The sequence below is a fragment of the Oncorhynchus masou genome, unplaced genomic scaffold (assembly GCF_036934945.1).
Source record: "Oncorhynchus masou masou isolate Uvic2021 unplaced genomic scaffold, UVic_Omas_1.1 unplaced_scaffold_1234, whole genome shotgun sequence".
NCBI lineage: Eukaryota > Metazoa > Chordata > Actinopteri > Salmoniformes > Salmonidae > Oncorhynchus > Oncorhynchus masou.
The window spans coordinates 27531-42403 of NW_027002148.1; the positions used below are offsets into that span (position 1 = coordinate 27531).

General features: G+C 40.7%; 1 protein-coding gene across 1 annotated transcript; it reads right to left on the reverse strand.

Moving 5' to 3' along the window:
* Window positions 1-1806: 1806 nt before the first annotated feature.
* Window positions 1807-14102, reverse strand: LOC135530008 (oocyte zinc finger protein XlCOF6-like). Its single transcript, XM_064958397.1, has 4 exons — window positions 14020-14102; window positions 12844-13092; window positions 7136-7384; window positions 1807-6346 (listed from the first exon to the last, which is right to left on the reverse strand). Exons 2-4 carry the CDS (start codon window positions 12944-12946, stop codon window positions 4842-4844), a joined length of 1857 nt encoding a protein of 618 aa, XP_064814469.1. The 5' UTR covers window positions 12947-13092; window positions 14020-14102; the 3' UTR covers window positions 1807-4841.
* Window positions 14103-14873: the final 771 nt, after the last annotated feature.

Consider the following 14873-nt stretch of genomic DNA (forward strand, 5'->3'; position numbering starts at 1 on the left):
ATGACTGTTAATGGAGTGGTAGGCTTTATGACTGTTAATGGAGTGGTAGGCTTTATGACTGTTAATGGAGTGGTAGGCTTTATGACTGTTAATGGAGTGGTAGGCTTTATGACTGTTAATGGAGTGGTAGGCTTTATGACTGTTAATGGAGTGGTAGGCTTTATGACTGTTAATGGAGTGGTAGGCTTTATGAAAGGAAAGTAAGAAATAAAAAAAATAAAAAAACGTTTCAGTGTATTTGGTTCATTAGTCCACTGTTAATACAATGCCAAAAATGTTGCATGTTAGCAATCAAGTTGGAGCACTTTCAGTACAGAGAAAAAAGTGAGATACTTGTGCAAATTATATGCAAATGAGCTAAATAATAATTGCATATAATTTGCATCACACCTTTTGGTATGTACTACATTGTTTTCCCATCCTGGTCCTGGGGATCCATGAGCTGTTTTGTTTTTGCCCAAACACTCACACACTGGATTCAACTAAGCAACTCAAGCCTTTGAATTGAATAAGGTATGAGAGTGTGAGGGCAAAAACACACATGTACACCCCTTGGGACCAGGATTGGGGAACACTGCTGTACTGAAAGTCCTCCATCTTCAGAACTTCACTGTTGACGTGCACATTTTTGGGATTGTTTACAGGGTGAAGAAACCAAGGTGGACATTTGTCATTTGATTGAACTATCCCTTTAATTAGAGTTCCGTTAGAGATGCATTTGCTCTCAGCATGTGCTATATTCATTTATTTTATAAAGGTGCTTTTGTCATCTCTTAAAAAGGCTAGGCGAACCTAATGTGTGCTCGCATACTCCCTTAAAAGACCTTTGCTTGAAAAACGAGAAAAAGTGGCAGTAGCACTGTTTGTCCATTTTGAGACGCCATAGATCCCTTTCTCTGTTCACAAATTATAATTGGATTTTAAGGTTTGTATGAATGTCCTGCTTCATAAAATGTTTGTCATCACAAATCAACTGCATTATACTTAAACACTTTAATCAGTAAAATGTTTTTCCGCTATAGCCTATATCAATGAGCATTCTGTAATCTTAGCAACTGTTCAAGAAAGAATAAAAACAACATTGTAAGGGTATATAAACCCAAAGTTATTTGTTTGTAAGTATTAAAAACGTACATCTAGACGACTGCTGCCAAGAGTCGCACACCTCTGTGAGTGACGTCAGTGTGTCGAGTACTGAAAAAGTCTATCGCCACTTCCTCAAAATGGATAACTCAAATCTGTCATTAATGTTGAGTGCTGTTGACCAATGAAGGGCCTTAAACTTCGACTACCGACTTCAGCAGAAGACTTGCCTCGAGGAAAAGATAAAAGTATGTACATGCTAGGCCTATTAATTTAGACATAGGTGATTTTACCACTGTAATCAGATCAACATTATGTTATGGTCATTGAATTGATTAGCCCACTAACCACATGTTAAATGTGTATTGTAGCCTAGACGGTAGGACTAGGAATTGGGAAGCTATAGGCTATTTGTTAATAGGTAAATTATGTTCTGGCCCGCAGACGAGCTACAAGCTCAGCAACAAATTGACTGGAGGCCAAACCTAGTTGCCAACCCCCGTTCTATATTGTAAATTCAATCTTCACCTTCACCATCATCATCAAACAGAGAATTCAAACGTGTGTATATAGTGTTAAACTTGAAGGACTCATTGTCTCTGTGAACTGAAATGTTGTTGCCCACCAGTGCACTCAGAAGAGGAAACAACGATACAATGTAGTCTAACAACTCTCTCAAACAGCACAGATGTGTTTCACTGTAGAAGCACTGGTCCTCTTACATTTTAATTCCAGGTTGCATATTACAATATTTAAGGACATATCAGATGGCCTGTTCTGACCATAACAGTCACACCAAGCATATGGTTGGTTGGTATAAGATTGAAATGGGTGATTAATGTACCTATGAAAACCCTATGAAATAGCTCCCCAATACCATCTGATGTATATATTTAATGTATTACATGAATAGTGACCACAGCCCTTCCAACAATACATTTAAATCATGTTTTACTGTGATTGTTCCACCCTGCTGAATGTTTTCAATGTATTCCATTTCAAATGTGTCCCAGTGCAGATTTACTTCCAGGCTATTATGACACATCTGGCAGTTTCATCTATGTTCCTGGGCCTCGTACAATGAAAAACATTGTTTTTTGGTCACTACCATTCCACGAAAATACCATGCTATATTTTTTTCATTGTACTACAATCGTACATTTTAGTACAGATCTTCACATCGGAGTGATGCTGCATGTCCTTTGCCTCTCTGGACCATGTCGGAGGGCACAACTCACAAAGATCAAGACGCGCTCTCCACTTCCCTCTGGTAGTCATTTAGCCTGATAACACATCACAACCGACCGACACACGCAAAAACTAAATGTAGCAGCCTGTACACCTAATCATTAGCGTTCTGACATGCTATATTGCACTAACAACAGCAGCTACATAGTCTAGCTATACTACTACTATATGGCCCTGTCCCTCTGACCAGGGTTAATAAAGTGGTGATGTTGTGTATTGCATATACAGTATTTCACTTCAAACAGTTTATTTCATTTAAGAGGAAAAAGTGGTTGCCCAGCATATATTCATGAACAAACATTTTTCATTATATTCGTGTCATTTAGCAGATGTTCTTATCCAGAACGATTTATAGGACAAATAAGGGTTAATTGACTTGCTGAAGGGCACAATGACAGATTTTTCACCTAGTCAGCTCGGGATTCAAACCAGCAACCTTTCAGTTACTGGCCCAACACTCTTAACCGCTAGGCCAGATCAATTAACTTCAATACAGTTATTCAAATACATTCATCATCAATGACTAAAATAATTAATCTAATATTAAAATACAGTTTAATAAACAAGTAGTCGATTCATAGCCTGTTTATCATTAAACAAAAGTTGAGTAATATAAAATAATCCACCCAAACTAATGCTAAAAACTGATCATCACACCATCCTCACCTGATATATACATTGAGTGTACAAAACATAAGAAACAACTTCCTAATATTGAGTTGCACCCCCTTTGTCCTCAGAACACAGGGATGCTGGTCCATGTTGACTCCAATGCTTCCTACAATTATGTCAAGTTGGCTGGGAGTGGATCTACTCTGAATAGCTTTTTCCATCTCCTCCCACAGATGCACAATTACAGTGAATTCAGTGTAATGTTATTGGAACCATTCCTGGACAAGCCTTGTGGGAGGGATAAACTGCTGCCATGAAGGGATGCACCTGATTGCCAATGATGTTTAGATATCCTGTGGCATTCAAACATTGCTCAACTTTTATCAAGGGGCCCAATGTGTGTCCTGAAAACACACCCCAACCATCACACCACCAGCCTGCAATGCTGACACATGGCATGGATGCATGCAGTGGTGTAAAGTACTTAAGTAAAGTTGATTTAAAGAACTTTTACTTAAGTTTTGGTGTATCTGTACTTAACTATTTATATTTTTTTTTACAATTTTTACTTTTATTTCGCCAAATTCCCCTGCCCAAATGTTACTTTTTACTCCATATATTTTCCCAGACACCCAAAAGTACTAGTTACATTTTATATGATTACCAGGACAGAAAATTGTCAAATTCCCACACTTATCAAGATAACATCCCTGGTCATCCCTACTGCCTCTGATCTGACAGACTCACTAGTTCGCTAAAAACCTCTTAAGGATCGTACCCTTTAAAAAAAAAAAATCTTTACATTTCCACCTAAAATGACCCAAATCTTACTGCCTGTAGCTCAGCACCTGAAGCAAAGACATGCATATTCTTGATATCTTTTCAAATGAAACAATTTGAAGTGTGTGGAAATGTGAAATTAATTTAGGAGAATAACACATTAGATCTGGTAAAATCATACAAACAAAACCTTTTTCTTTTTCATTAACTTTGAAATGCAAGAAAGGCCATACTTTCAGAAAGGAGGAGTCTAGGTGTAATTTAGATTTTGGCCAACCAGATGGCAGCAGTGTATGAAAGTTTGACTGATCCAGTGAAGAATTACATTACTGCACTGTATCAAGTCTGCCAGGAGTTTCCCCAAATGTCCTGAATTGGTCAATTGATACAATTAAGTACAAAACTATAGAGAACATATAAAAATGCTATGGTAATAAAACATTTAAGTTTACACACTGACAGGAATTTCATACATGATGGATCATTAGCTTATTCACTAACTTTCACACATCTAGATGGTCTGGCTGGGTAGGTGTGGAACCAGAGACGACAGGGGTTAAAAAATGTAGAACCCAGTTCCTACATTTAAAATAAAAATTGATTTTATCAAACAAAACTATGCTACATTTTATCTCTGGGACCCTAAGGATGACAAATCAACTGGTTTGAATGTATCAAACCAGTTGCAGTGATAAGTTGTTGTTTTACACTTTACCCAAACAGCAGCATGGTATTTTTTCACTGTAATAGCTACTGTTAATTTGACACTGAAGTTTTTAAAATTCTTGTTAATCTTTCTGCCCATATAAAAGACATGTCCATGTCCCAGAAAGTTAGCTGTTGAATACAATGTCATTATAGTCACATTAGCAACTGTCCTGTTTTAGGAACACCCATCCCGTAGAAGCTAATTTAAGGAATTTGAAATGATTCATACTTTTAGCTTTGATACTTAAGTATATTTAAAACCAAATACTTTTACTCAAGTGGTATTCTACTTGGTGACTTTCACTTTTACTTGAGTTACTCTTGCCACATTAAGTCAGGTTCCTCTCCTGTGTCTGTCTCTGATGACCTTTTAGCTCAGCTGTTGTTTTAAAACAGTTTCTAGAGCCAGATCAGCGGTGAGGAATAACTCCTGTATGTATACGTTCATGCGTTTTTAAGTTGCACAGTAGAGAGAAACTCTTTCCACAGTCAGAGCAGGAGTAAGGCTTCTCTCCTGTGTGTACACGTTCATGTGTTTTTAAGTTGCACAGTAGAGAGAAACTCTTTCCACAGTCAGAGCAGGAGTAAGGCTTCTCTCCTGTGTGTGTTCTCTGATGAACTTTTAGCTGACCTGATGTTGTGAAGCATTTTACACAATCAGAGCAGGAGTAAGGCTTCACTCTTGTATGTATACGTCCATGTCTTTTTAAGAGAATCAGTTGAGAGAAACCTTTTCCACAGTCAGAGCAGGAGTAAGGCTTCTCTCCTGTGTGTGTTCTCTGGTGAACTTTTAGCTCAGCTGATGTTGTGAAGCATTTTAAACAGTCAGAGCAGGAGAAAGGCTTCACTCCTGTATGTATAAGTTCATGGCTTTTTAAGGGGCCCAGTTGAGAGAAACTCTTTCCACAGTCAGAGCAAGAGTAAGGCTTCTCTCCTGTGTGTATACGTTCATGTTGTTTTAATGTGCCCAGTTGAGAGAAAGTCTTTCCACAGTCAGAGCAAGAGTAAGGCTTCTCTCCTGTGTGTGTTCTCTGGTGAACTTTTAGGTCAGTTGATGTTGTGAAGCATTTTACACAGTCAGAGCAGGAGAAAGGCTTCACTCCTGTATGTATACGTTCATGTGTTTTTAAGTTAAACAATAGAGAGAAACTCTTTCCACAGTCAGAGCAGGAGTAAGGTTTCTCTCCTGTGTGTGTTCTCTGATGAACTTCTAGCTGACCTGATGTTGTGAAGCAATTTCCACAGTCAGAGCAGGAGTAAGGCTTCTCTCCTGTGTGTATATGTTCATGTCTTTTTAAGGGGCCAAGTTGAGAGAAAGTCTTTCCACAGTCAGAGCAAGAGTAAGGCTTCTCTCCTGTGTGTGTTCTCTGGTGAATTTTTAGCTCAGCTGATGTTGTGAAGCATTTTAAACAGTCAGAGCAGGAGTAAGGCTTCACTCCTGTATGTATACGTTCATGTCTTTTTAAGGGGCCAAGTTGAGAGAAAGTCTTTCCACAGTCAGAGCAGGAGTAAGGCTTCTCTCCTGTGTGTGTTCTCTGATGAACTTTTAGCTCAGCTGATGTTGTGAAGAATTTTACACATTCAGAGCAGGAGTACGGCTTCAGTCCGGTATGTCTACGTGTATGTGTTTTTAAGAAGTCCATTCGAGAAAAACTCTTCCCACAGTCAGAGCAGGAGTAAGGCTTCACTCCATTGTGCACACTCTGATGAACTTGCAGATTCCTTGATGTTGTGAATCTCTTCCCACAGTCAGTACAGGAATACGGATTCTCTCCTGTGTGTATTTTTAGGTGTATTTTTAGCTTTGATAGAATTGGGAAAATCTCCTCACAATGTGGGCAGTGGTGAGACATCTTAGCTCTGTGATCTTCCTGCTGTTGCTCTCTGGATGTAGAGAATGTCTCAACATGGTCTCCTGTGTGAACAACATCAGAAGAACCAATCAGTTGGAGTGATATACATGTCAATCAAATGTATATTATGAATCCCTTTTTACATCATCAGTTGTCACAAAGTGACACTTTATAGAAACCCAGACTGAAACCCCTAAAGAGCAAGCAATGCAGATATAGAAGCACAGTGGTCTGGAAAAACTCCCTAGAAAGCAGGAACCTTGGAAGAAACAGGCCCAAAGGGGTGGCCAGTCCTCTTCTGGCTGTACTGGGTGACATATGTATTCATATCAGTAGCCTGTACAATACAGGGGAATAAAACTATTCTAAAAGTGGGTAAGAGATGAAAGCTAAAAAAGGGGTGTGTCATCCTCTACTCACTATCACAAGGGTTAGTAACTACACAGACTCATTTCATATCATCCTCCACTCACTATCACAAGGGTTAGTAACTACACAGACTCATTTCATATCATCCTCCACTCACTATCACAAGGGTTAGTAACTACACAGACTCATTTCATATCATCCTCCACTCACTATCACAAGGGTTAGTAACTACACAGACGGATTTCATATAACTTTAACACACTGGCAGCTTGTCAACTTCCCTTCTTTAGTCTGCTCTCTGATCACTCCAGACAGCCCAGTGAATAAAACAAATGCTGGCAATACTGGTGTCAAACCATGCAAGTGTCAGTAGCATGAAATAACATCACATTTTCATTGAAACAGTTCTACTGCAACTTTTCATGCACAGTGGGAAGTTGGAATAAATAACACAAACTTAGTTAGATACAACCAGCTCTTACCATGAGAAACAGATTTCCCAATCTTCTCCTCCTCTTCTTCACCTTTAATGTTGACATTCAGCTCCAGTGTTTGACTGCAGTCTTCCAGCTTCACTGATTCCATCTCTGGATCCTGCAGTGCAAACTGGGCTCCACTGTCACAATCAGGACCTAGTGACTGTAGGTTTGGACTCAGTGTGGAAGGAGAGAGGCAGGCTGGGTTTGTCCTCACTGTGGATGTTACCGGCTTCAGACTTAATTCTAGTCGTCCTGTAGTAACAACGAGTAACAGACAAAAAAAGTTTGTCTATATTATTATTTCTTCTTGATCAATGTTCTAATTCAGTGCTTGACTTGGACTGAAATAGGTTCCGGTACTGTTTATATTTAGATGCAGGAGCTCCACAATACTGTTGAGCTAATATTCTATAAGAGGAACATGAGCTCAAGCAGTAGAACATTGAGGTGCCGGTACTCAGCTCCAGTGAGCTCCTGTCCATCTCATTTCAATAGATCAGGTAGGTCAGCATTGACAACAAAACATGAATTCATTCAAAATTAGACAAAGTACACGCTTTAAAATTAGCTACGCTGCACAACGTAAGTGAACTTAATCAAAAGTAGATTTCCCAAATGCATAAATGACAAAAACATTTAGGACAAGGTTAGTTTGTTTTAACCTTGTTTTCACTTCAAAAATCAATTGTATTTCCTGTTCACACCATAGTAACATTTACAGATAAATCTGTTGACGCAGACAGAGTGGGCCCAGCCATGTTAACAACTTGTGAAAATCACACAAAACCAATAACATGCCAAAAAAACTAATAAATGTCAAATAAATAGATTTTTTATTAAAATGACCTTGAAGAAATGATGTACATCCATTCAGACAAACCCAAAGATTCTAGCTGTGACTTTTAAAATAGTTTATCACGTTCACTTGGATTGACACAAAAAATAACAAACCTTTACCAAAAGTGAAAATCCTTTAATGGATGTTACCTAACATGGTATGACATGTTCTTTTGATATTAGATAGCACATTTAAACTATTAAATACCTTTAGTAACAAATAGAAACGGACACAAGGTTATCTTTTTAACATCACATTTCTGGCGCTTTCTTTACTCTGAATATTCGGGATCATTGCTACTTGAACTTCCGCGATGCATTCAAAGCCCTGCCTTTGGCAAATCTGACCATGAATCAATGTTGTTGTTCCCTGCCTATAGACAGAAACTAAAACAGGAAACGTCCGTGCTCAGGTCAATACAACGCTGGTCTGGCCAATCAGATTGCTTCTATCATGTGGACTGGGATATGTTCCGGATAGCCTCAGACAACATTGATGTATACGCTGACTCAGTGAGCGAGTTTATTAGCAAGTGAATCGGTGATGTCGTACCCGCTGTGACGATTAAAACCTTCCCAAACCAGAAACCGTGGATTAATAGCAGCATTGGTGTAAAACTGAAAAGCGCAAACCACTGCTTTTAATCATGGCAAGGCGACCGGGAACATGACCGAATACAAACAGTGCAGCTATTCCTCCACAAGGAAATCAAAACAACAAAAGCATCAGTATAGAGAAAAAGTTGAGTCACAATTCAAACACGAGATGTATGTGGCAGGGTCTACAGTCAATCACGGATTACGAAAAGAAAACCAGCCCTGTCGCGGACGTCTTGCTCCCAGACAAGCTGAACAACCTCTTTGTTCGCTTTGAGGACAATACAGTGCAACTGACACGGCCCGTTACCAAACCTGTGAACTCTCCTCAGTGGCCAATGTGAGTAAAACATTTAAACGTGTTAACCCTCGCAAGGCTGCCGGTCCAGTCGGCATCCATCAGAGCATGCGCAGAAAAGCTGGCTGGTGTGATTACGGACATATTCAACCAATCCCTATCCCAGTCTGTTGTCCCCACATGCTTCAAGATGTTCACCATTGTTCCTGTTCCCAAGAAAGCCTAGGTAACTGAACTAAATGACTATTGCCCCATTGCACTCACTTCTGTCATCATGAAGTGCTTTGAGAGACGAGTCAAGGATCCTATCACCTCCACCCTACCTGATACCTTAGACCCACTCCAATTTGCTTACCGCCCCAATAGGTCCACAGACGATGCAATCGCCATCACACTACACACTGACTGTCCTAACCCATCTGGATAAGAGGAATACCTAGGTAAGAATGCTGTTCATTGACAACAGCTCAGCATTTAACATCATAGTACCCTCCAAACTCATTATTAAGCTCGAGACCCTGGATCTCAACCCTGCCCTGTGCAACTGGGTCCTGGACTTTCTGACGGGCCGCCCCCAGGTGGTGAAGGTAGGGTAGGAAACAACATCTCCACCCCGCTGATCCTCAACACTGGGGCCCCACAAGGGTGCCTTCTCAGCCCTCTCCTGTACTCCCTGCTCACCCATGACTGTGTGGCCATGCATGCTTCCAACTCAAGCATCAAGTTTGCAGACGACACTACAGTGGTAGGCCTGATTATCAACAATGATGAGACGGCCTATAGGGAGGAGGTGAAGGCCCTCTGAGTGTGGTGTCAGGAAAACAACCTCTCACTCAAAGTCAACAAAACAAAGGAGATGATCGTGAACTACAGGAAACAGCTGTTATGAACAGAGTGGACCAAGTTTTGTAGACTTTACCCTTTGCAAAAAAAATATACACTGCTCAAAAAAATAAAGGGAACACTTAAACAACACAATGTAACTCCAAGTTAATCACACTTCTGTGAAATCAAACTGTCCACTTAGGAAGCAACACTGATTGACAATACATTTCACATGCTGTTGTGCAAATTGAATAGACAACAGGTGGAAATTATAGGCAATTAGCAAGACACCCCCAAATAAAGGAGTGGTTCTGCAGGTGGGGACCACAGACCCCTTCTCAGTTCCTATTCTTCCTGGCTGATGTTTTGGTCACTTTTGAATGCTGGCGGTGCTTTCACTCTAGTGGTAGCATGAGACGGAGTCTACAACCCACACAAGTGGCTCAGGTAGTGCAGCTCATCCAGGATGGAACATCAATGCGAGCTGTGGCAAGAAGGTTTGCTGTGTCTGTCAGCGTAGTGTCCAGAGCATGGAGGCGCTACCTGGAGACAGGCCAGTACATCAGGAGACGTGGAGGAGGCCGTAGGAGGGCAACAACCCAGCAGCAGGACCGCTACCTCCGCCTTTGTGCAAGGAGGAGCAGGAGGAGCACTGCCAGAGCCCTGCAAAATGACCTCCAGCAGGCCACAAATGTGCATGTGTCTGCTCAAACGGTCAGAAACAGACTCCATGAGGGTGGTATGAGGGCCCGGCGTCCACAGGTGGGGGTTGTGCTTACAGCCCAACACCGCGCAGAACGTTTAACATTTGCCATGGAATACCAAGATTGGCTAATTCTGTGCTCTTCACAGATGAAAGCAGGTTCGCACTGAGCACGTGACAGATGTGACAGTCTGGAGACGCCGTGGAGAACGTTCTGCTGCCTGCAACATCCTCCAGCATGACCGGTTTGGCGGTGGGTCAGTCATGGTGTGGGGTGGCATTTCTTTGGGAGGCCGCACAGCCCCCCATGTGCTCGCCAGAGGTAGCCTGACTGCCATTAGGTACCGAGATGAGATCCTCAGACCCCTTGTGAGACCATATGCTGGTGCGGTTGGCCCTGGGTTCCTCCTAATGCAAGACAATGCTAGACCTCATGTGGCTGGAGTGTCAGCAGTTCCTGCAAGAGGAAGGCCATTGATGCTATGGACTGGCCTGCCCATTCCCCAGACCTGGATCCAATTGAGCACATCTGGGACATCATGTCTCGCTCCATCCACCAACGCCACGTTACACCAGACTGTCCAGGAGTTGGCGGATGCTTTAGTCCAGGTCTGGGAGGAGATCCCTCAGGAGACCATCCGCCACCTCATCAGGAGCATGCCCAGGCATTGTAAGGAGGTCATACAGGCATGTGGAGGCCACACACACTACTGAGCCTAATTTTGACTTGTTTTAAGGACATTACATCAAAGTTGGATCAGCCTGTAGTGTGGTTTTCCACTTTAATTTTGAGTGTGACTCCAAATCCAGACCTCCATGGGTTGATACATTTGATTTCCATTGATAATTTGTGTGATTTTGTTGTCAGCACATTCAACTATGTAAAGAAAAAAGTATTTAATAAGAATATTTCATTCATTCAGATCTAGGATGTGTTATTTTAGTGTTCCCTTTATTTTTTTGAGCAGTGTATATAATTGCGTTATTTATAAGGAATGTAAAGGTGAATTGAGTTATTGCACACAAGCGCTTCACAGAGGAGGCGTTCCAGAACAGAAATATGCAGATGTGTTGTAGAACACACCAATAGGTTCTCGCTGACTCGTGCTTGGCTCTGCCCAGTATGACTCATCTGTTCCCATTGGAAACGACCAGCTGTGGTCGGTCTTGGTTTAGTTATAAAAAGTGCAATCGTCCGTGCATTCAGGGATCCTTGGGATAGACCGAGCCCATTATATGAGAAGGGCGGTGCTTAATTTGAGCCAGATCCTCCGGCACCGCTCAGTTTCGTAGTCTTTCGTTCCGGAACCCATTCACAAAGATCAGTCACCTTGCGACGCAAAAAAATATTTCCACTGTTTGCAATGCAAAAAAATCCTCATAAAAGCAAATCAGAGTAATCACATTTGGATTCCTCTGTAATTATCAGCCCCATAAAAAACAATGTGAAAACGTGCCTGATGTTCTAAGAATGTATTAATGTTGGGCCGAACCAGGTTTATGGTTTATGCAACATTGTAGCCTATTTAGACCAAGGCGTGGCCATTGCTGTGGTGAGAGAGAAGCACACCTGTATCTCTCACAGAACTAAAATGAGATTCACTCTCTATGATCCCTCTCTGTGTTGTTATAGACATGAGCCTGCAACTCTCATCTCTCCTAAGAGGCCTTTCACAATATTTTTTATACAAATTGCAGGAAAACAGGTTGTAAAACAAATGGATCCTGCTGAAAAGAAATTACCAATCTGTCTGTTACCAAGTTATCTTTCAAATGGGCCTATTGAGCGAACAGCATTGTTTTATAAAGCAAGAGAGAGAAGCTTTTGTCTGGTGAGTGAGATGCACATCATTGGGTGAGTCAGTGAAACTGGACAGCTTGTTTAGGACTAGAACTTCCTCCTCATATTGTACAATGTGTTTCTCCTCACAGCTGCATTGATGGATTGGGGTTGAGTCATATTGTACAATGAAACTGGACAGCTTGATTTAGGACTATAACTTCCTCCTCATATTGTACAATGTGTTTCTCCTCACACCTGGCCTAGACTATTGATGGGTTAGAGACAAGCTTGTTTAGGACTATAACTTCCTCCTCATATTGTACAATGTGTTTCTCCTCACACCTGGCCTAGACTATTGATGGATTAGAGACAAGCTTGTTTAGGACTATAACTTCCTCCTCATATTGTACAATGTGTTTCTCCTCACACCTGGCCTAGACTATTGATGGATTAGAGACACGGTCGTTTATATTGACCTCAGATTCTCAGTTTGTCAGTGTCAAAGTAGCCTGTCATTTGTGAGGTATTTAAAAAACATTGTGCGAAAGTCTCCAGTCATCTAAAATGATGTATAATTGCATGAAATCTGTTTATAAAAGGCCAACTTCTGCAAGTGTCTCCACACCACTGCCAGTACACAAACTTGGACAGACATAACCTGCTCTTACCATGACTAACAGATTCCCCAATCTTCTCCTCCTCTTCTTCATCTTTAATGTTGGCAATCAGCTCCAGTGTTTGACTGCAGTCTTCCAGCTTCACTGATGCCATCTCTGGATCCTGCAGTGTAAACTGGGCTCCACTGTCACAATCAGGACCCAGTGACTGTAGGTTTGGACTCAGTGTGGAAGGAGAGAGGCAGGCTGGTTTGTCCTCACTGTTGATGTTACAAACCTCAGACTTAAATCTGAGTCAGCCTGTAGTAATAAAGAGAAACGGACACTTAAGTTAGTCTTGACAGTTCTGGCACTTTATTCTCTAAAATATGGTTTATATTTAGGTTCAGGAGCTCCACAATACTGTTGAGCTAATATTCTATAAGAGGAACATGAGCTCAAACAGTAGAAATTTGAGGTACCGATACCGGTGAGCTCCTGTCCAAGTCAAGCACTGATCTCATTTCAATAGATCTGGTAGCTAAGCATTGATAGCAAAACATGCATTAGTTCACATTAGACAAAGTATACACTTTAAATTAGGCTACACAAATCTAAATGCACTTAAACTATAGTAGATTTCCTGAATTCACGTAAATGCATAAATTACTCAAAAACATTTAGTACAAGGTTGTAGTAGGTTTCAGGCAGCACTATGTACTATTGTCCTGAATAACCTTGTCTCCACTGTATTATTCCAATCAAAAACCAATAGCATTTTCCTTCACACCATAGTAACATGTATAGATAGACAGATACAACTGAATGTCTCTGAATATTAGTACACATGTAGAAAACTGATTACATTAATAATTTAGCGCAACCGTAAAATGGTCTCTGCTGTAACCTCACTGCCTGCACTGAAGTGCGTTGATGCAGACCGAGTGGGATCCGCCATTTTACCAGCTCGTGAATTTTATACAAAACCAAAAACGACATGTAAAACGAACCCAGAAAGCTACAACAAATTGATCGTTAATGAAATGACCTTAACGAAATTATATACATCCACTCAGACTAACCCACAGTCTCTAACTGTGACTTGTAAAAACGTCATCACGTTCACTCACGCGGTTTGACACAAAAATAACACATAAAACCTTTATCAAACGTGATAATACCTTGACGTATTTGTTACCTAGCATGTTATGACATGTTCTTTCGATATTATAACGTGCTATTACATACCAGTAGTCATACATTTGAAACGGACACAGAAGTAGTTGTCTCTACTGCACAACTCGGATGTTTCCTTTATTGTGAAGAATGATGTGCGCCTGCGCGGAACTTCCTGTTCCCCACTACCAGTTTCTAAACCCAGAGACGTAACAACGCGAGACTTCAGAGAACGCTTTTGAAGCAGACCAAGCCTGGGTTTGACAAGTCAATGAGAGAAGTGAACAAGTCTGATACTTTTGCAGCGGCTAATGGGGATCCTAATAAATACCAAAAAGATTCTGTCGTCACACAGTTGATACATGGCCATTCTTTTATCAATTTCATAACTGCAGTGGCTTATTCACAATAGCTCTCACTGCATCTGAAATATCCTAGCATCACAGGTAGCCTAGTGGTTATTGCGTTGGGTTGCTGGATCGAAACCCCGAGCTGACAAGATAAAAATCTGTCGTTCTGCTCCTGAACAAGACAGTTAATCCACTGTTCCTTAGTAGACCGTCATTGTAAATAAGATGTTTTTTAACTGACTTGCCTAGTTTAAATAAATGTTTTTTTTAATCACATGAGTTGGTTTTATATTCAGACATTCATTCGCAAAAAATCAATTTAAATTGCAAAAATCAATAACTAATTCATTAATTGTCACAGAAACAAAAATATTCTATAAAAGTCTAGCATAAAATCTATCAAATATAATTTAAAACTGTTTAAATCAATAACTAATTCACCGTTTGTCACAGAAACTTCAAAATGTGTATGATTTATTCTATTAATGTCTAGTATACTTTTACAACCTTTGCTTTGAGTAGAAATTGCAGTTTTGATTTGATAGAAATACATAAAATATCAAGTATTGCATGTAA